General features: G+C 39.4%; 4 protein-coding genes across 8 annotated transcripts; 3 read left to right on the top strand and 1 right to left on the bottom strand.

The window, feature by feature from the left end:
• On the top strand, window positions 1-2,251 carry LOC121799916 (arogenate dehydrogenase 2, chloroplastic-like). Its single transcript, XM_042199431.1, has 2 exons — window positions 1-1,267; window positions 1,633-2,251. The coding sequence occupies exon 1, from the start codon at window positions 113-115 to the stop codon at window positions 1,220-1,222; it is 1,110 nt and encodes a 369-aa protein (XP_042055365.1). The 5' UTR covers window positions 1-112; the 3' UTR covers window positions 1,223-1,267; window positions 1,633-2,251.
• Window positions 2,252-2,958: 707 nt separating this feature from the next.
• Window positions 2,959-5,309, top strand: LOC121799917 (triphosphate tunnel metalloenzyme 3-like). Of its 3 annotated transcripts, none has more exons than XM_042199433.1 (3): window positions 2,959-3,865; window positions 4,772-4,816; window positions 5,074-5,309. In XM_042199433.1, exons 1-2 carry the CDS (start codon window positions 3,261-3,263, stop codon window positions 4,791-4,793), a joined length of 627 nt encoding a protein of 208 aa, XP_042055367.1. In that variant the 5' UTR covers window positions 2,959-3,260; the 3' UTR covers window positions 4,794-4,816; window positions 5,074-5,309. The 3 variants fall into 3 exon arrangements, with proteins under 3 accessions (XP_042055367.1, XP_042055366.1, XP_042055369.1); XM_042199432.1 differs by having other exon boundaries at window positions 4,772-4,823; XM_042199435.1 differs by lacking the exon at window positions 4,772-4,816 and having other exon boundaries at window positions 2,964-3,865.
• A 632-nt stretch (window positions 5,310-5,941) lies between these two features.
• LOC121801301 (mitotic apparatus protein p62-like) lies at window positions 5,942-7,823 on the bottom strand. 2 transcript variants are annotated; one of them, XM_042200768.1, is made up of 4 exons: window positions 7,679-7,823; window positions 7,497-7,598; window positions 6,529-6,575; window positions 5,942-6,460 (listed from the first exon to the last, which is right to left on the bottom strand). In XM_042200768.1, exons 2-4 carry the CDS (start codon window positions 7,587-7,589, stop codon window positions 6,130-6,132), a joined length of 471 nt encoding a protein of 156 aa, XP_042056702.1. In that variant the 5' UTR covers window positions 7,590-7,598; window positions 7,679-7,823; the 3' UTR covers window positions 5,942-6,129. The 2 variants fall into 2 exon arrangements, with proteins under 2 accessions (XP_042056702.1, XP_042056701.1); XM_042200767.1 differs by having other exon boundaries at window positions 7,497-7,768.
• A 4,541-nt stretch (window positions 7,824-12,364) lies between these two features.
• Window positions 12,365-18,904, top strand: LOC121799912 (protein S-acyltransferase 24-like). 2 transcript variants are annotated; one of them, XM_042199428.1, is made up of 14 exons: window positions 12,365-12,775; window positions 13,378-13,518; window positions 14,222-14,347; window positions 15,146-15,207; window positions 15,296-15,375; window positions 15,511-15,674; window positions 15,815-15,953; window positions 16,037-16,136; window positions 16,635-16,692; window positions 16,825-16,902; window positions 17,023-17,121; window positions 17,406-17,484; window positions 17,591-17,739; window positions 18,212-18,904. In XM_042199428.1, the coding sequence occupies exons 1-14, from the start codon at window positions 12,521-12,523 to the stop codon at window positions 18,677-18,679; spliced, it is 1,998 nt and encodes a 665-aa protein (XP_042055362.1). In that variant the 5' UTR covers window positions 12,365-12,520; the 3' UTR covers window positions 18,680-18,904. The 2 variants fall into 2 exon arrangements, with proteins under 2 accessions (XP_042055362.1, XP_042055363.1); XM_042199429.1 differs by lacking the exon at window positions 15,146-15,207 and having other exon boundaries at window positions 12,366-12,775; window positions 14,222-14,334.
• Window positions 18,905-21,398: the final 2,494 nt, after the last annotated feature.

The following is a 21,398-nucleotide window of genomic DNA, read 5'->3' as shown; positions in this document are numbered from 1 at the left end:
TCGAAGCGCCTCCGCCGCCTTGCACCTCCCCGCCCTTGCGCCGGCACCACATTTCACTCTCGCCTTGCATTCCTTATTCAAACATTGAAACTAACGCTACAAATCACCACCAATGATTTCGTCCATAGCAATCCAGTCAACTCCCGCCGCGCAATGCGCAATCGCCGGAACCTCGCGCCTCCTCCACCGACATGTCCACCTCTTCTCGCCTCTACAGCACCACCACCACCGCCGCCAGCACCACCATTCCCGCCGCCGCAGCCTCCGCGTCCGCGCAATCGACGCCGCGCAGCCCTACGACTTGGAGGCGCGCCTCGTCATGCGCTTGAACCAGTCCACCAGGCTCAAAATCGCCATCATAGGGTTCGGAAACTTCGGCCAATTCCTCGCCAAGGCGTTCGTCCGCCAAGGCCACATAGTCTACGCGCACTCACGCTCTAATTACCTCTTGGCTGCCGAATCGATCGGCGCCGCTTTCGTCTCTGATCCGCACGATCTCTGCGAGCTGCACCCTGACGTCATGGTGATCTGCACCTCCATCATCTCGACGGAATCCGTGCTCCGATCGCTGCCGCTCCAGCGCCTGAGACGGAATACTCTATTTGTTGACGTTTTGTCCGTCAAGGAATTCCCCAAAAACATTTTCCTCCAAGTTCTCCCGCCTCATTTCGATATTCTCTGCACGCACCCGATGTTTGGACCAGAGAGTGGGAAGCACAGTTGGCAGAATTTGCCGTTTGTGTTTGATAAGGTGAGAATTGGGGGTGAGGATTCGCGCCAGGCTAGGGTTGAGAATTTCCTGGACATTTTCAGGAATGAGGGGTGTAGGATGGTGGAGATGAGCTGCGAGGAGCATGATAAGTACGCTGCTGGGACGCAGTTCATCACACACACGACGGGGAGGATACTCGAGAAGCTGCAGTTGGAGAGCACGCCGATCAACACAAAAGGATATGAAACATTGTTGGATTTGGTGGAGAATACATCCGGTGATAGTTTTGATCTGTATTATGGGCTTTTCATGTACAATGAGAATGCGATGGAGCAGTTGGAGCGGCTGGATTTAGCATTTGAGGCATTGAAGAAGGAGTTGTTTGGACTCTTGCATGAGGTTTTGAGGAAGCAGTTGTTTGGGAAGTCGGAGGAAGGAGATGTGAGGCCGGTGCTGGAGAAGCTGCCCAAGAAGGCAAGCCGGTTACTGCCGCCTGGTGCGCCTCAATAGGAGACTGAGCAATAAGGAAGGCGTGGGTGGTTTCTTTTGGTTTAGGTATTCCTATTTCTCAAGGCCATTTTTTCAACTAGAAGTATTCATAAGCTTTGTTTGGTGCTTGATTGGTGGATTAATTTTGTAAGTTGACAATTTTGTCATGTTCATTGAATAATGGACATGAAAGATTGAATTGTATGTTATTGTTATTTACTACTACGTATAACATTCAAAGACCAAATGTTAGAAACGTGAAGTTCCTAAATGTGTGTGCCTAGAAAGGTGGATCAATAATCTAAATGCTTTTTGTTCCTTAGATCATCAAGGGAAACATTTGTTTAGTTTGAATATAATTTGAATTTGGTACTGTATTTTGGTTTCCTTCATGTACCTCGAAATTGTCTCTCCTGGATACCATGGGATAGGAAAGAGCTATGCATCAATGCATGAGTGGTCTCAAATGCTTCAAGGCTGGAAGGGACACCTGTTGTAGATTGATGAAGTTTGTTCATTTTTTGTATAGTTTAAATTTGATTTTTGCATGAAACTCCGTTCCTGTCTCTCTTGGGTACCTGAGTGAGCATGATGCTTCTATCTGAGATTTATGAAGCATGTTTCTGTTATTCATCACTTCTATGCCTGTAGCATTTGTGGTGAAGTGAAGAATCTATTTCCATGGAGTATATATTATGAATGCTTCCTGTTGTGTGTGTCAGTGTGTGTAAATATTAACTGCTACTGGAACAACAAATATCCACTTGTAATGTAAAGATACTAGCATTTGCTTGGTATTTTCTGTTGAACATCGGCTCTCGTGGAATAGACCAACACCACATGAGACATTCTTGCTTATTCTCCATAGGATTATTGGATCTGCAATAAATGCACATTAACGTGTCTTCAATCCTCTCTAACTTACTGCTGAACTTCTTAGTGTTTTATGCTATGCTGAAAATAAAAGCAATCCTCCATAAAGACAGCACCAAAAAAATAGCCTTTGATGTGTTAAAATGTCAAGTAATGATCTTTCTGGCCATATGCTTATTTCTGTGATAACAAAATCATTTACTTTGCTGCTGCACTTGTTTATTGTAATGGTTCAGACCCTGCTAATTGTACTATGGAGCAATAGCTCATCTGAGTCCTGGAAGTTTACCTGCTAAAGAATGGTTCATTTGTTCTTAAAGTTTTTTCATCATTCATTGTGTTCCCTGTTTTGCTATCTCTTCATTTGTCATGATTAGGGTCCTATAGTCTGAGTCTGTGTTTAGAAACTTGGTAGTAATTAAATGGAGTATATTTTTCACTTCCCAGCCACCCTACCCTGTCTGAGGGAATCAGTGGTTTTAGTTTCAATCAAACCTTGATCTCATTAGCAGAAAATATGATTCTTGCTCTAATTTCTTGAAGGTTGAATCTATTTGGGACACAGGCAGGCAGCCATGAGTGTCTTCCAATGTGCCTCCTACTTTTAACTAATACATTTGAGGCCGATTGTATCCATAGATATGATTTGATCTCAGATGATCTTGAACCCACAGCAAATGCTCTTCAGCATATCTGTCACATTCAAGTTTTAGCAAGTCCAACATCCGAGACCGAACCAAAACAACCAAGACCAGATCAAAATTTAAAAATTTGATAATCGAAAATCAATTGCGAATTTAATAATCCATTGGACTTTGAATGTCGTTAATTTTGAAGCTTTTTATACCAATGAAAAATAAATCAAAATATGGAACAAATAATTGATTTGTATTTAAAGCAAATACGTGTTGGGATTCCACTTCGAAAAGCAAAGAGCAAGAAATCGAGAGATGCTGAGGCGAAAACCTACAAAAATCGAAGTGAAAGTGGAAGACAAAGAAGAACTCGAAGAAGCCCGCAAACAACGCGCCGCCGCCACCGCTTCATCCTCCTCCGCCACCACTGCCTCCTCCCTCCTCCACCACTTCGATCGCTCCGCCGTCGACCCCACCTCCAAATCCCACCGCATCGGCCTCTAAACCATCCAACAAAATCATCAATCACGGCTTCCATTTCTCGATTACTAATGGAAGTCGAAGTGAAGCTCCGATTGCCCAACAAATCCGCCCACCAGAAGCTCCTCGCCGCGCTCTCCCCATTCCACGCCGCCACCCACCACCAGCACAACACCTTCTACGACGGATCCGCCGCCGAGCTGAGCTCCCGCAGAGCCGTCCTCCGCCTCCGCTTCCACGAGGAGCCCGACCGCCCCAAATGCTTCGTCACGCTCAAGGCCAACGCCGTGCTAGCCAACGGCGTCAGCCGCGTGGAGGAGGACGAGGAAGAGGTGGACTACTCGATCGGGAAGGCGTGCTCGGAGAATCCCCAAAAGCTGAAGGATGTCGATTCTAGGGTTTTGCGGAGGGTGAAGGAGGAGTTTGGGATTGAGAGCTATGTGAGTTTGGGGGGATTTAAGAATGTGAGGAATGTGTTTGAGTGGAAAGGGGTGGAGCTGGAGATTGATCAAGTTAGCTACGAATTTGGGGATATGTATGAGATTGAGTGTGAGAGCGTGGAGCCTGAGAAAGTTAAGGGGATCATCACGGAATTCTTGAAGGAAAATGGAATTGAATACTCGGATTCTGTTAAGTCCAAGTTTGCTATTTTTCGTGCTGGAATGCTGCCGTCTTAGTAAGTGAATTGCACTTCTCGAATACTATAATAATTTTACTATGCCTTTTGTTTTGGTTGGTTGTTTTGATCGGCTGATTTTAGTGTCATTTCGAAGTGATATACATTTGTTTTGTTGTAAAGTTGATAGCTTTTGGCTCCATTTTTGAACTTCTCTTGATAAAATATGCATCTTGAATTTGATGTCATGTATAGTAGTAGCATACTATGTCCTATAGCTTGTTATTCATGTTGCAGTTGATTTGGAATTCTACATGTTTAATTGTCTTATGATATGCTAGTAATCACTTTTTTCTTAAATCTTGTGTTAGATTAGTTCAGAGAGATTAAAAAAAGCTCTTGTTTTTAAAAAATAGATCGAGTCATTGAACACCTTTTGGGAGTTCGGGGAAGTGTTTTGCGAGTATATTTGTAAAGATGCATTTGAGCTTGTCATTTGTTAATGGTAGATATAATAATAAGATTGATGTATATTTGGTTCTTTACTTCTTTTTGAATGTATAATGTAATGATATTAAATGGAATTTGATAACTAGAATGTTTTCTGCAAACTAATGATGTCTCATATATGAGAATATTGCTCAACTTTCTTGAGGTATCGGGTAACCACTAATTCGCCTGTCAAACATTTTTCATAATCTTACATGACTAAATCACGCACCAAGTCTTAAACTTGAGTAACAAGATATGCTGAGTTCAAAGTATGATTGTTAAAAGTTCGAACTCCTTGTGGGTGTTCTGGGAAGTGTTTTTTGAGTATATTTTGTAAAGATGGACTAGTATTTGAGTATGTGATTTGTTAGTGGTAGATATACTAATAAGCTTGATGTGTAGTATCTGTTTTCTTTAAATATGATGAAAATGATATTACAAATGGAATTTGAATTTAAGAATATTTTGCTGCAGCCTAATAATGTCTCTTATCTGAGAATATTGCTCAACTTTCTTAAGGTATTGGGTAAGCACTGATTCGCTTGTCAAGCATTCTTCATCATCCAGCATGACTAATTCACTACCTAGTCTTCCATCATTAGTGACCTAATCTGTATTTATAACATACTATTGAATTGCTAGGATTTTATGATCTTGATCATGTTAATCGACTGTATGATCTATTTTGACTCATTGTTGTTATCCTGTCCTTCTCTTTTTCGCATTGTGGTATTGCTCGATCACCAGATGAGAAGGCTTTTGTTCTCTTGTTTCAGGTCTTCTGTCTGGGATTAAACGTAGAGGCAAGCTGCTTCGACTTTCTAGTCGGCCAATACCGACAATAGTTTGATGTTTGTCTTTTTGGCACTGTGTTGAGATACTTGTGGAGATGCTCCAGTTTTCCTTCATTACTTACCATAGTTTTCCCTTCATTACTTATCATTGTTGATGGTTAATAAATCTTCCATCTTGACTATATATATTTTTGAAGTATCACATTTTCAGTTGAAAATGGTCTTACTCCATTAAATAATTTACTCTGAAGAAAATATCTATGAAGGCTGCGAAAAAGATTTTTGAGCAGTTGAGGAATTTGTTTGAAGCTTTATTTTTTTCTTTTTAGCTTAGTGGTCCATTTCTTTTCAACTTAGTGGTATGAGTAGTCATTTGATGGAATATAGACAAATAGTATGTGACTGTTTGGTTTGCAAGATTATGTCTCGGGATTAAATATATATTATGTTTGGTTCATAAGATTGAATTTCATACATAATTATGTGATAATTAGTCATAGTCACACATCTTCAACTAATATAATTTATAACTCAATCCTAAAATGATCAACTAATATAATTTATAACTCAATCCTAAAATGAATTATGATATAATGGCAATCTAATAATATAATTTTAAAACTCAATGGAAAAATGAATTATGATATAGTGGCAATCAAACGGCTCCTTGTAGATTTGTACAGATTTATGTTTGTAAAGTCAATAGAGATCAAGTCCAAATAAAGTTCATTTAGCAATTTGATCGAAGCCACAAGAAAGCTCTGCTGTGAGTTTAAAAGTTAACTTGAACTCACTTTATCGTACTATGAAAGTTGAAATGAGCAAGATAATCAAGTTTGAAGCATAAAAATTAAATGATTAAACAGAGATCTCACATTAGCCACCATAACATCCAGAATTCTCATGGGAGCATGTTACATTCCATCTAAGTCTAATGATGAAAATCCATTCTCACAAACCATGGTCAAATTCCCTAGATTAACCTCATTCTAATACACACTTCCCAACCAAACCAAACACAAACCTCTAGGGTCTTCATCACTTCCTCTTCTTAGCAGGTGGTTGATCCTCCTCGTCCTCGTCTTCCTCCTCGTCCTCATCATCGTCCCCATCCTCATCGTCATCGTCCCCGTCATCATCATCGTCGTCGTCACTTCCTCCGTCACCATTAGCCTCGGCGTCCTCCTCAGGATCCCCTTCATCATCGTCATCTCCGCCTTCTTCGCCGCCTGAAAAGTCCTCATCACCAGCATCATCATCAGGCTCGGCATTGTCCTCATCTTCATCCTCATCATCATCCTCCGAATCGCTTCCATCTTTGTTTTCAAGTCCTGGCTTGTTCACTCTATGAAGCTCCTCCATCGGAAAGCTGCTAACAAAAAAATTGTTAGTTTCATTTAAGATTGTTGTGTCATGATAGAGAGAATTCAGCATTACCGTTTTCCTATCCAAGCTGGTAGTTCGTCATTCAGCAAAGAGCTAGTCTGTTAGGACCATTAAAAGTTTTTTTCATCAACAACAGGAAAGAACATGACAAGTCCGACTGAATAAACGAAAAAACAATGATACAGAACAAGCAAGCAAGACGAAGGCAGAACGTTCTAAGCAATATATCAACAATAACCAAACAATAAAGTGGCTCAAAATAGTATCTTTAGAGCAAAACAATACTATAATTTCTACAGATTTGGATGGTCAACTAATACCATGAATAGTTAAATAGAAAATTCTACAGCAATTTTAGATTTCACATGTTGGAATAATCATCTATACTTACATAAAACCAAATGGCTAATATTCATAAGCAAATTCTAATCGGTTACTCACAAGTTTACTCAAAACAGGCCTCAATGAATCAATATTTATATTCAAACCGTCAAAAGTGTGATATAGAAAGGAAAGTTAACATAATATAAACCCTATGTTGGAAACATATGTTTGTGCAACCAAAAATTTACCAACTCTAAGCTATTAGTATTACACAACTTAAAACCACCAAAGCAAGTGGTCATGTCCAATCATACATGATACTACTAATTCCAAGTGGCAAAAGTAAGACATTCTACAACAAAGCAGTTCCCCAATTGGCATAAAAGTTCAATGAAGATTCAACAACATCAAATCCAAAGTTTCCATAGCTCCATTGCAGCAGTATTCCAACACAGTCTCTTAACAAATCATTCTTATTTCATAACATAATACACCACAATATTAAACACAAATCATCAGTTATAACGTTGGACTTCTGCCTGTAAGCCCCAAAAAACCACCAAATTCAGAACAAACAAGACCATAAGCAGCAAACCAGTTAAAAAAAAAGTCAAAATCTCAAAAGCCCTCAAATAAATTTGCAGTCTTGGACACTAAAATCAAACAGAAATTGAGCATAAAGAAGAGGTAATAACCAGCATGAGAAGGCAAGTTTGAGCAGCCAAAAGAGTATTAACCACAGCAGCCTCAACGAGCTTCACTTCAGAGCTCAGCTTGCCCGCCTCCATTTGCAAACCCTGCAAGTTTCTTGCTTTGAAAATGAAAAATGTCGAAAAACGAAAAAAGCAGAATAAATCACAAGTCTACGAGTGAGAACCTAAGAGTAGGAGGGTTAGAGAGAAAGAGGGGTTTCTTGGGTAGGGTTGAATTCGGACAGATGCGTCCAAAAGAGTGTAGATGGAGAGGAAAATTAAGGACAAATAATTATTAAAAAAAGGATAATATTTTTGACTGGGGTTTTTGACGGGAAAAGTCTAGGGTTTTTTTTGGGGTGGAAAACGATATTGTTCACTTTTGTGAGGGGCAGCTTGCAATGTTTTTGAATTAGGATCCAGTTATCGTATTTATTGGGGCCGTTGAGTGTTTGGTATAGGCACACGCGCAGTGTTTGTCGTGCTGGACACTCGTTGTCGTCATATTTGGTGTAACTTTAATTTCATGAGATATTTTGGAGTAAATCATTAAATGTAATTCAATTTTTATGTTTTATCAGATTTATTCCAAACTTTGAGTTTATCAACTCTATTTCCTATCAATTTATACTTTTCATTTTAAGCAGTTGGTTTTGCAATCTGTATTGATTTTGTTAAAATAATAGGTTACTTCTAATACATCATGACACGACTCAACAGTTGGAGTGAAATTCCAAGAAAAATTTGATACAAAGTCAAAAATTTGGAATAAATTGATAAATTGAAAAGATGAAGATAGAAATGACACCAGTGTATAAAGTTGAGAAATTCAAGTACAAGTTGATGCATTCTCAAGGAAAGCCAACATACATCAGCCTGCAGTCTTTAAACAGTTGCTAAGATTTCTAAACAAATATGTGACAAAGTTGATCTGAGAAACTAAAAATACAAGGCATTATATGTTCTGAGTGAAAGGTTTATGTTTTAAAGAGAAGATATGGACATTTTCTTCTTTCTCACCTAATGCAATTATGCAACCATAGCTGAGAACTGGCTCTCAATTTATTGGCAGATCCGTCGCAAAATCCATTCATTCATTTGCTTTGCTACCTCTATACTTGCTCAAGAAACTGGTCATTGCCAAAGATTAAAGCAAGGTATAATTATATTAACATCTCAATTTGCATATCATTGCTCCAGCATCTAAATCACCTAGTCCTCCTGAGCAACTGCTTCAACCAATTGCTCTCAACTCCATGGCAGACCAAAGAGCGTCTGTATCAAGAGACCAGGTGTGCAAGTTGTTTATTTTGAACTCCGAGAACAGTTAGCTTGTGAAGAAACTCAAAGACCAGATCAATGGCTCATTTTCTTCTAATCCAGTTTTGTTGCTTGTTTATGTTCCCTTATTGTTAAGCTTTCATAATCTTCTATGCTTTTTTCAAGATCATACCATTTGTGCAAAGAGTTTCCTTTGTAAAGAAAAATGCCATCATCCTTTCATGTTGTTGATACAACAGCTATCACATATTTTTTGTTTGATTAAAGCTTTTAAAGCAAATTTGGTTGAACAATTTGAGTTAGAATGCCACAAAAAAAGGGAAGGAATTCAAGTATTACTGAAAAATCTGAAAACAAGCAGGCTAAGGCCACCCGCAACGCGTTACGCGGGTGGCTCGAATCCAGTCCCTCCGTGACGAGACGGGCGTGGGTCGCGTTGCAGCGTTCCGTCTCGTCCCCAGCCCACCGAGGCGCCTGGCTCGCCGAGACCGCCCACGAGCTGTCTCGCCACGCGCGCGCGGGACGTGGCGCCCTCCGGCGCAATGCGTGACGCCCACTCGCCGGCCCGCGAGTGGCTTTCGTCACTCTGACTCAATATATCATTTTTTTATTAAATCATTTTTTTAAAATGATTTATTTAATAAAAAAATTAAAATTAAAATTCGAAAACGGTAATATTACCGTTTTTTGACCGTTTTTCCAATTTTTTTACTCTATAAATACTCTTATTTCATCCTCATTTTACACACAAATACACATCTATTCTTCTCAAATCATCTCTCTTTCCACTCCAATTTTCATCTCAAATCAACTCTTTTATTCTTCCCCCAAAGTTAATCGATCTAATGGATCCATATGAGCAAATGCGTCGAATAATGGAAGAATCACTTGAAGAAGATCGACGCCGGGAGGCGGAGGAAGCCGCACTCCCCAAAGACGCTCCCGGACTTCATCCATCGTAACCGGGAGGAAGCTGCCGCAAGGTTAGTACGCGACTGCTTCTGCGATAACCCGGTTTGGTGAGATACCTACTTCCGTCGCCGTTTCCACATGCGGAAACCGCTATTTCTCCACATCGCAAATACATTGGTAGCCCGGGAAGAGTTCTTCCAAGAAAGGTTCGACGCCGTCGGCCGTCCCAGCCACACGACGCTGCAGAAATGTACTGCAGCAATCCGTCAGCTTGCGACTAGACAAACGGCGGATGTGTTCGACGAATACCTCCACATTGGAGAAAGCATTGAGAGAATGTGCTTGATCCAATTCTGCAAAGGCGTCCTGGCAACCTTCACCGACGAATTTCTCCGGAAGCCAAGCACGACAGATTGCCAGTTTCTGCTCCACCTTCACGAAAAAGTGCACGGATTCCCTGGGATACTCGGCAGCGTCGATTGCATGCACTGGCAATGGAAGAATTGCCCTGTGGCGTGGAGGGGGTCGTACACGAGCAGCCACAAAGGCACCTACCCCACCGTTATACTCGATGCCGTTGCCGACTACCGGCTATGGATCTGGCATGCGTACTTCGGGGTCCCCAGATCAAACAACGACGTAAAACGTGCTCTACCAATCCGACCTCTTCGCCGAAGTTTTGGATGGTAAAGCGTCGGCCATCAACTTCATCGCTAACAACCGGCGGTATAAAATAGGGTACTATCTTGCCACGACATCTACCCGAAGTGGCCAACCTTCGTGAAGACGTGCAGTAGGCATGTGAACGCAAAGCAGACTCTTTTTGCGCAGAAGCATGAGGCTGCTCGCAAGGATGTGGAGAGGGCGTTCGGGGTTCTCCAAGTGCGCTTCAACATTATCAATGTCCCGGCTCGTACGTGGTTTATGGAGAGTATGGTCGACATCATGTATACGTGCATAATCTTGCACAACATGATTGTCCAAGACGAAGGACCTGAGGCGGGAAACTGGTTCGACCCTGAACCCCCCGGAAGCTCTACCGCAAGTAGTCCGCCTTGCAGTAGAGTGCATCCGTCTATACAAGAATTGTTGTCTATTCGAGCAAGGACACATGACTCTACCGCCCACCCCCAACTCCAAGATGATCTAATTGAGCACATTTGGGCAAAATTTTGGCAACCGGCAAACGCACATCATCGCCGTTCTTCTGCTTCTTTGAGCTTTAAAGATTTTGAATTCAGTGAGAGTGAGAGGAAGAAATTAAATTATGTATTTTTCATTTTTTAGGATTTTTAATTATGATTTTTTTAAGAATTTTATGTTGTAAATTTATTTTATTTAATGAAATGTGTTTTTATTAATTGAATTTGTTGGAAATAAAAATAAAAAATGAAAATGAATGAATAGTAATTTAAGAGATGGTTAAGAGACGGATAAGAGATGGATGGTTGCAGGTTCTGTCCCTTAGTTAAGAGATGGAGTAAAAAGTACAGTGGGACCCAAGAATAGTAATTTAAGTGACGGTTAACAGACGGATATGAGGCAGCGTTGCAGATGGCCTAACAAGAACTCATTTGAGATTTCTCAACAAGCACAAACAAAACCATTTAAATCATCTGTCATGTTTGTACTGGCCCTTAGATTCTGACATTGGCAACGCGCAAAGACATACATTCGACTAAAGGCAGCAATCAGACCTCGTCTTCATGTAGCAGCATATTAGGGATCCCTTTGTTGACTGGGAACTTCCTGCCAGTCTCATGGCAAACTAACGCGCCTTCCTCAAGGTGGAGCTCGAGGAGGGAGTACGGACTATTAAAAGAGAAAAAACAATTGATAGTATACATTTTTATGGTATGGAGTCTAAGATTTTGAATAAATTGTCTATTTTTTAAAATTATGAGATACATTACAAAGTAATTGTAATGTTTAATAAATATAGATAATATTTTTTTGGGATGATTATTATTTATATTATAGTAAGTTTTTATTAAATTTTGGTCAATAATTTAATAACTTTTGAAAATCTTATACCAATAAATTGCCATATCATATCCAAACAATATTAGTATGGACTTTGATTTAATTGAGAAAATCTTCATTAACTAATTGGGCCATAAAACCACAGTTCTATTTGGGCCGAATACAAAAAAAAGCACACACAATGTAATATAAAACGTCTCACTCCAATTCTCCTTGTACAAAAACACATGGATAATTTTCTTGTGGCCGACAGTGTACATGGTCATTGCTCCATTTATCCATGACAACATCCTTATTCATTCCAATATTATGCTCAATTTTGGGTAATTTCAATATCACTCATACATTAGGTTATTAAGTTAAGAAGGTAATTTTGTTATAAATGCTTATGATTCCATTCTGATTACCACTCCTTCTTAGACTTTCATTGTACCAACATTCTTATTACTTCAAATACGAAAATTCGTACTCAATTTTAAGAATATCTTAACACCATACACATATCGAGATATTGAGAATATAACTTTTGTTGCATTTTATTAAGTTTATGAGTTGAGTTTAATTCTCACTCTTGTTATTCATTGACATGTATTTCATTAATCAATGGAGTAGTAGTAATTTTTATTAACAAATAATGAGAAAAATATAAAAATTATAGCGAATAATTAGGAAGTTTCTTCTTGTTCCGAGAAAACCCTCAAGAAATGGTCAAACATAGAAAAATACATTCGTATATACCACCCAGATTTATTCATCTCCTTCTCCTACACACACGCCATTGTTGAACATCAATTCGAATCCTCCCTGATTGATCTCCGCGCGTCCGATCCATAATACCGGAAATTCGTATTATGGCGTCGGAGATCGAAATTGTGGAGGAGGTGGAATCGAGGGATCACCGTCCAACGAACTCCTCCGCCGCGCCGGAGGATGAGAGCTTGAGGAACGATGTTTACACTGCCGCTGCCTACGGGGATATGGAGAAGCTCCAGAGATTAGTGGAGACTGAGGCTTGCTCCGTCGCCGAGCCCGACGCCCTAGGCTACTACGCCCTCCAGTGGGCCGCGCTTAATAATCGAGCGGCCGCAGCTCAGTACATTATTGAGGTGCGTACCAAATTCATTTGCTCTTTTGTGCCTCACGTTTCCGTTTTCATCATGAGTTCTAGATTTGGATAATGTGCATCTGGTGTTGTGCTTTCATTGTATTGGGGAGAAATTGATTGATTACTCTTCACGATTTAGGGTGGATTACATCCGCCTCTATCGTGATTTGGTCAAATTATGCAACTCCTTGATGGTCTAGCCGATAGAAATGCCGAGCTACTTCATATCAGAGTAGTAAATTAGGCGCTATAACTGAACATGTTAAAAATTTAGTGCTTTTGTTTGTTTTATACCAGAAAAAAAAACTCATAGGTTTGGTAATATGGCCGAACTTTAATATAGACCGGGTATGCTTGCCTAAAGCTTTATTTTTTGATGGATAATTGGGGGTGGCTGTGTCACATACATACTTTTTCCATTATGTTGTGTATATTGGATTTTGGAAGCTTTGTACTCATCTAGTTTCTACTTCTTGTTTGATCTTAATATGGATGTAAGCAGACAATAATGACATGCATCTAAGTATTACAAATTTACCATCCCTTAAACTGTGTATTTAGTTTTAGGAGTTATCTGATTGTGCTATGGTTTGTTGTTGACAGCATGGAGGGGATATTAATGCTCGTGATCATACTGGACAAACAGCTCTGCATTGGAGTGCAGTTAAGGGTGCAATTCAGGTTGCTGAACTTCTTCTGCAGGAGGGTGCTCGTGTCGGTGCAGCTGATCTCAATGGTTATCAGGTTTGTTTTACATTCTTCTGTTACTCATTGCTAATAATTTATCAAAGTTATAGGTGAACTGTTGAGAAGAGTACTTAGTCACAGTCATAGCCTTGATATTTTTCCAAATATATGGCATTTTGTTGCAAGGTTATTTGGTGTTTCAGACAGGGGTTGAAGATGTCTGTTGGTGACAATAATATTTTTTACCACTATCTCGCTTGAACCTTGACAGTCGACAAACTATATTTTGGCGTTTGTGATTGGCATTTATTATATGGCTCTGGAAGTACACATTAAGTTACCACAATATTCCATTTCCAAACAACTGAACTATCATAAAATTTTATACAATATTTGTTCTATTTGTGTAATCACAACTTGCAAGGCCCAAAATAGTGTACAAAAGTATGTTCGTTCCAAGTCAGCCCTTAAGGTTTTTATTTGAGCACTGTTGTTCTGTACTGAAAGTCAATGCCTCTGGAATTGGTAGAACATAATTTTTCTAGAAGTTAAGGATTCTGAGAATGATATTATCGGCCCCACTCTTGCACTATTGCCTATTGCCTATTGGATTGCACTCAACTACTAAAGCATGTTCTGTCATCTCATTTCCAATTACATTCATTTTAGTGATGTTTATCCAGTCTAATTTTGTTGCTCCTGCAAATGCAAGGCTTCAGCATTTCTGAAACATTAATTTTCACACTGGCTCTGGTTGCAGACGACACATGTTGCAGCACAGTATGGTCAGACGGCTTTCCTTTGTCATCTTGTCACAAAGTGGAATGCTGATGCTGATATTCCTGATAACGATGGAAGAAGCCCATTGCACTGGTACTTGACAAATGTAATTGTAATTTTCTGTTGGCATGCACAATTATTTTCTTTATATCTAATCTTCGTATCCATTATTGAGTCATTGACTTTCGTTAATTACGTTAGAGATTTTAGGTGAGAAAGAAGCTTTAATTTTCTAGGGAAGCAAGGTTGATGTTTCAATATTCTGATCTATTGGGTATGTGTTCGAGGGACTGTTATCGACTTACCTTTCATATTGGTATTAGTTGTTTGGATTCTCTTAGGTGGCACCTTTTCACATTTGATAATTATTGGTTATTTATATGGTCTCCCTGCTCTAATATTTTTGTTTTGTCTCCCTTTCCAGTTGTGGCAATGTATTTATCACTTGATTACTGCAAGTTTGCCACTGCAACTTTATTCTCCTTAAATGCTCTTGTCAACTATCAATGTTATCATATAACGTTAATGTATTCCTTAACCAGTTGGTCGGGGGTTAGAGTCACCACTCTCTAGGGGTGATTGTGGAACTACTATTATTTATCCTCTTTTCCCCCCATGTTTATGATTTTATGTTGATTGGTCACATACATCAAGTTCTGTTGTAGTGTAAGAGCAACTGTAACTCAGTCAAATTGCGATGAGTGTTGAAATGGAGTTGAAGTAGCTCTCAACTGTTTGCTAAATGGTACAATACTATGTTTTATAGTATTTTCACATAGCAGCATAAGATAATCCAAATTTGATTTACCAAATATATGCTGTACTCTGCAATTGCCAGTGTTTTTCTCCTCTTCTGATTTTATGAACTTTTTATTGAAGTGTAATTATTATTTTAAGCTTTTAGTTCAGAAGGGAACTATCCTCTGTACTGTCTTTGTTGAAGACTTACAGCTACCATCTTTCACAGTTATGTCTGTTTCTTGCTTGTTAGTCTTTTTAAATGGTTATAATTAGCTAATTTTAGTTTGTTAATTTCATCTGGTGATGTCTGTAGGGCTGCTTACAAGGGATTTGCTGACTGCATTCGCGTTTTGCTGTACCTGAATGCTCATAGATTGCGGAAAGATAAAGAAGGTTAGTTGGAATGCTCTTGTTGGATGTATAATCGTGTTTTTGCTCATCATATTTGTTTCTTCTATATATATCTTGTCAGAATTGTGTGTCCTGCTACCTGCTTTGGAAGCATCTGATGTGTATTTTATCATCTAGGTTGCACACCGCTGCACTGGGCTGCCATTAGGGGTAACTTAGAAGCATGCACTGTTCTGGTGATGGCAGGGAAGAAAGAAGATTTGATGGTAACAGAAAATACCGGCCTTACACCTGCACAGCTTGCTGCTGATAAAAGTCATAGACAAGTTGCATTTTTCCTTGTAGGTACTCCGGAAACTATTTCTCTATCTCTGTTCTGAACCTCTTTATTCTGTATTCCTCTACTTCAAATTGATTCCATCCATATCATTTTAAATCTGACGAATCTTTACCTAACGATTTTAATGGATGTGATTTGCAGGGAAATACTAGAAGGTTGTTTGACAAACGATGGGATAACAACAGCTTTCTCGGCAGGCTTTCAAAACTAGGACTTGCTCCCTTTCTTTGGTGTATAATTCTAATGATGCTTGCAACATATATATATTCAGTTATTACAGGTATCAAGATCTCAATCATGCATTTTTATGTTAATCTGTGTTATTTTGACAAAGGAATTTATCTACCTTGGTTGTTTATGCAGCTTCAAATCTGCCAAGGTTAACAGCTGGCTTTGGTCTTTTTGCCTGGATGGGTGTGTTCTTGGCATCAGTAGGTCTAATTTTCTTTTATAGATGTAGCAGGTAACTCTAGATATATAATGTGCTTTATGTTTTTTCATTTTCTTTGCTGGGTTCTGTGTGCATTATGCATTTTTTCGGGAGAAATAGTTCATTTAGCCTGTGTTATAATTATACACCAATTATATTCTAATATGTCACTGTCTGGAACTTATCTAAGTACTGTAGATATACATGTCTATATGGTTTATCTGTGTTCAAGTACTGTCTAAAGTTCTTTGATTTTGAGATTTGAGGTGCGGATGCAGCTATTCCTACTATTCAAAAAGGTTGTTTATGGTTTTTGTAAATGGTACTGATCTTAATATACATTTAATCTATTGATTTTGTATTCTGTTCTGGTCATTATTATCATGATGCTGTCTGCCATTGTGCTGCTAAAACTTACCTGGATATTCCAATCTTGCTAACTGCCTTTTTTTTTGTAAAAGTGCTCTTTGTATGATAATTAGTAACTAGATTGCTAGCGAGTCTAACTTTGTGTGTGCTACTAATTTGCAGCAAGGACCCTGGGTTTATCAGAATGAATGTACATGATCCAACAAACATGAAAGACGATGTAAGTATGCTTGGGGATTAGTTTAGTCATTCATCTTTTCAGTTGTGGCTCTTACCTGTAGTTAAGTGCATTAGTTTGCCTTTTCATGTAGGTGTAGTTTTTACTGGAACTGAATTTATTGATTCTTTGTAGGAGCCTTTACTGAAGATCGAAATAAATAATCCTGCTTTAATTAATGGAAATTGGTCTCAGCTTTGTGCAACTTGCAAGGTATTAGTTTTTCACCATGCGTGTTGTTTGTATCCATCAGAGAAAAAAGTTATCCTGTCAACAAATCTATAGTACATTTTTTTCTTCTCCTTCGTGAGAGGTTCATGTTTTTTTTTTCAGATTGTGAGACCTCTTCGTGCCAAACATTGTTCCACCTGTGATCGTTGTGTTGAGCAATTTGACCATCATTGCCCATGGGTGTCCAATTGCATTGGCAAGGTGCTTTTTACATATATTATTTCTCTGTTTCCTTTAACTGTTACAAAGTAAGTTAAGCTAAGCTCTACCGATATATTAAGTTATGAAGTGACCTTAAAATGATATGCTAAGTTGTTAACTGACCTTATAAATTCTATGTTGTTCCTTGGTGAGATCTTGTCAAACTCAGAAAATTATGATGTCACTTTATAGATTGCATTTAGATTCTCACATTTGTGAGTATGGTACCCTAAACTAACGGTAATCTGAAGTGTGTTGATGCTTTCTGTCCATCATCTTGACAGAAAAACAAGTGGGATTTTATCTTCCTTCTTATTCTCGAAGTTCTGGCATTGCTGATATCTGGCTCAGTAGCTTTGACAAGTGAGGATACCTTTTCTTTGGTTTTTGTTTTAACATGAAGCTCTTTCAATATTGTTGTGAGCATCTAAATATCTTACTATCATGTGGATACTTTCATGTATTGCAGGGGTTTTGACAGACCCAGTGGCCCCATCTACCTTTGGTGCCTGGTTGAGCCATGCTGCTAATCAGCATGTTGGCCTTTTAGCATTTTTAGCTGCAGATGCTTTCCTCCTTTCTGCTGTTGGAGTTTTGACTTGCGTGCAGGCTTCTCAGGTAAAGTTCCAGAATCTTCATCTCCTCATTTTATGATTTCTAAGTTGATTTATCTTAAAAAGCATTTTTTACATAGAGATAGTTAACACCTTTTCGAGATTCTAGTTAGGTAGTGCATAGTGTAGAGATTGCATGATTGGTGAGGAGAAAAGAACTACGGTCTGTAATATCTTCCTATGTTATTTCTTGGTTTTGTTGGCTACGTATTTGGCTACCTCAGAGTTTAGTGCTAGAAGCCAATGTTTTGCAGTGTTCTCTAATTTGTGGTATGCATTTAATAGGATTTCTCTTATTTATTGAAGGTTCTGAATCAGGAATGATTATTTTTTCCTTCTCAAAATTCAAAGTTAACTATCTCTTTATATGCTCTCGGTTTATATTCCGCCATTGGTCCTTGCAGATCTTTTCATAGTAAAAAATCCCACTAACAAATTTTTCCTGCTCTGAGAGTTTTTGTTATGTTGTGCTACAGATTGCTCGCAATATAACTACAAATGAAATGGCAAACATGCTGAGGTACAGCTACCTAAGAGGACCAGATGGTCGATTTCGTAATCCATATGATCATGGCTGCAAGAAGAACTGCACAGATTTCCTGATAAATGGTTATAACGAAGACATAGAGCATGTTGAAGAACCAAGGGAATCTGAAGGAATCGGGATGATAAATATGACGCGGGATGCAGACCATACTCATGGTGTGAACCATACTCATCAACCAAACCGAAACGGTCATGTAGTAATTGATGTGAACAAGACCTCTAATACACATCAGGGTCACATTCATTCTTCTCAATGCAGCCACAGCCACAGCCACAGTCCCAACCCCAGCACCAGCCACACCCAAAGGCATAATCAAAGTCACAGTAATAGTCATGTCCCTGCAGGGCTGGGCATCGGATTAGGCCGAAATGTTTCTCGTGCTGCTGTGGTATCATGATAAGATGATGTTTACTGTAGGTGAATGGTTGCCTAAAGTGATCTGCAACTGGCGACTGCATTTTGTATCTTGCTCAATCATCTTGATTTTTTCGACCCTTGTATAAAATTTTGTTGTATGTTGTAACATTCGACATGGTTTATTTCCCATATTAGCCTTGCCCACCTCTTTCAGTGTGCACTGAATGCACCATAGGAATTGGTAGGCATGCACACGGTTCATAAATCTCCGGTCCGAAAATTTTTTTGTTGTATGTTATAACATTCGACATGGTTTATTTCCCATATTAGCCTTGCCCACCTCTTTCAGTGTGCACTGAATGCACCATAGGAATTGGTAGGCATGCACATGGTTCGGAACCGGCGGTTCACGGTTCACCATTTCCATGAACCTGAACCGGCCCGCCAAGGGTTCCGGCGGTTCTGGTTCCGGTTCAAAAAACCGCTGATTCGGACGGCGGTTTAGAACTGCCGGTTCCGGACCGGTTCAACGATTTGTAATTTTTTATTTTTTATTTTGCATTTTCTTATTTATTTATCTGTGAAATGTGTGTAAATAAAATTCAAAAAATCACGATGAAAATTGCAATTTTATTGAGATTACAAGTTACAACAATTACAAATCACAAAAAACTTGAAGTCTTAAACAAAAAATTTAAATACAACGAGACTAATAGTATACAATGAAGCTAATTACAAATTACAAAAAAGACTTGAAGTTCTGAACAATAAATTTATAAGTATATATACTCTTAGTCGGCGAAGAAGATGTTTCTACATAACTAAATTAAGGACGGCTTTAGCAATTCAATCTTAAATGTTGAGTTTAGTCTAACAATCAACAATTATAGTAGAATTGTCAAAAGTTTCCCGGATTTAGCCTTATAGAGAAATCTACTTCACCGACTAGAATATATACAAATACAATTATTTAATTGTATTTGCATATTTTTAAAGTATGAACAAATGGAAAAAAAGAAATTAAGGAAAAAGAACTTGAACTCAACTTAAATTTAAAATTTAAGTTGAGGTGCCTACGTATCCTTAATGCTCATTTGCATTAGGGAATCAAAGCCCACGTAGTTCTCTTACCTTACTTACCTATTTGGCTTGGCCGGCGGTTGACGGTTGGCCTACGATTCATCCCCGGTGAAATCTTCTTGTGATTTCTCATGGCGATCATTCCAATCATTTTCTTGTTGTCTGACGTCAGCTTTGACCCAATCATCAAGTAACATCATGGCTTCCATATTTTTCGCGGAGAGCTTACTTCTTGATTCATCCAACACACGTGATCCAACACTGAAAGTGGACTCGACAGCGACAGTGGAAGCCGGAACCAAAAAAATCTCCTTGGCCATTATGGGAAAATCTTTCTCGTGTGTTCCCCACCAATCAAAGACGTCGATTTGGGCGGGAGGAGTAGGACCTTCATCACCAAAGGAAAAGAGTGAATCGAAATATAAATCTAACTCACTTACCATACCTAGGGTCGACCTTCCGCCGGTGCTGTAGCTGTATAGGTCGGCTGATTGGGATTGCGCGTCGGGGTCATCATAATCAGTTTGAAATGCGAAGCCAAAATTATGTTGTTGAGGAGGGGTAGGTCTTCTGACTTGGTGGGTACTGTTATACTTGGTTTCATATTCGGTGTAGAGAGCACGCAAGTTAAACTCGAAGGTTTGTTGGACAATTGACCGGCCTGGGAGGTTTATTTGAGATGTTTCGGTTAGGTTTACTCCGCATTGGTAATTCGTATCCGCTTGGAATGCTTGAAGTGGACCAACATCAATAGAACTCAAATTGTTATAAAATCCTGGAGGTACCGACTAATTTCCATTTTGAATCCAAAACATTTGCAATCAAAAACACCGTTGGAATCTCACTGAAATACTTAAGCCATTTGTCAATCATATAATATAAAACACACATCAATTCAGGAGAAGAGCAAGCATTTTTCATCGCAGTTTTAAAACCAAGTGATATATACATGCAATGATCTAAAACACGAACAACAGTGCAATAATAAACACCCGATACTTCAACAGTCGCATTTTTGAAATATTTGAACAATTTAAATAAACTCACGCTATGATCCCAACAACTATGCGACAGATATAAATCAGAAACGAGATAGGTTCTAAAAAAATCACACAAAGAATCTTTATGCTCCGAAGTAGAATTCAGACAATCATATGTCGAATTCCATATATGAGACACATCTAGGCATGCACAAACCGACCCGGCCCGCCGGTTAACCGCCGGTTCGGGCCCGCCGGTTCATGAACCGGAACCGGGCCCGGAACCGGCGGTTTGAACCGGCAGGCGGGTTGAAGGGTCGAAAGGGCCGATTCAGGTTCGTGAATATCTCGACCCTTGAACCGGCGGTTCAGCGGTTCGAACCGCCGGTTCAAACGGTCGAACAGTGTTTCGTAGGTTAGGGGTTCGTAGGGTTCGCGTAGGGGTTGAGGATAGCCGTTGGAACCGGCGGTTTGCGGGGTAAACCGCCGATTTAAGGGGTAAACCGACGGTTTGTCGGGGTAAACCGGCGGTTCGGGAGCCGGTTTCCGCCGGTTCCGACCACTTTTCAGAGGCTAGGTCGTAGGGTCAGTGATTAGGCCTGCAAAACCGGTCGTAAACCGCCGGTTTTCGGTCAGAAACCGGCGGTTTTCTGACGCAACCCGTGACTAACCCGCCGGTTTAGGGTTGAACCGCCGGTT

This window comes from Salvia splendens, chromosome 4 (genome assembly GCF_004379255.2).
Source record: "Salvia splendens isolate huo1 chromosome 4, SspV2, whole genome shotgun sequence".
NCBI classification, from domain to species: domain Eukaryota; kingdom Viridiplantae; phylum Streptophyta; class Magnoliopsida; order Lamiales; family Lamiaceae; genus Salvia; species Salvia splendens.
This window is presented reverse-complemented; position numbering and strand designations above follow the sequence as displayed.

Coding starts and splice junctions, on each gene's coding strand:
- LOC121799917 (XM_042199433.1), top strand. CDS start 3,261: ATGGAAGTCGAAGTGAAGCTCCGATTGCCCAACAAATCCGCCCACCAG. Junction 3,866..4,771: donor GCTGGAATGCTGCCGTCTTA/GTAAGTGAATTG, acceptor ATTTTGCTGCAG/CCTAATAATGTCTCTTATCT.
- LOC121801301 (XM_042200768.1), bottom strand. CDS start 7,589: ATGGAGGCGGGCAAGCTGAGCTCTGAAGTGAAGCTCGTTGAGGCTGCT. Junction 6,576..7,496: donor AAACTTGCCTTCTCATGCTG/GTTATTACCTCT, acceptor TGGTCCTAACAG/ACTAGCTCTTTGCTGAATGA. Junction 6,461..6,528: donor CCAGCTTGGATAGGAAAACG/GTAATGCTGAAT, acceptor TTTTGTTAGCAG/CTTTCCGATGGAGGAGCTTC.
- LOC121799916 (XM_042199431.1), top strand. CDS start 113: ATGATTTCGTCCATAGCAATCCAGTCAACTCCCGCCGCGCAATGCGCA.
- LOC121799912 (XM_042199428.1), top strand. CDS start 12,521: ATGGCGTCGGAGATCGAAATTGTGGAGGAGGTGGAATCGAGGGATCAC. Junction 15,675..15,814: donor GACAAGTTGCATTTTTCCTT/GTAGGTACTCCG, acceptor TGTGATTTGCAG/GGAAATACTAGAAGGTTGTT. Junction 17,485..17,590: donor TGGCTCAGTAGCTTTGACAA/GTGAGGATACCT, acceptor CATGTATTGCAG/GGGTTTTGACAGACCCAGTG.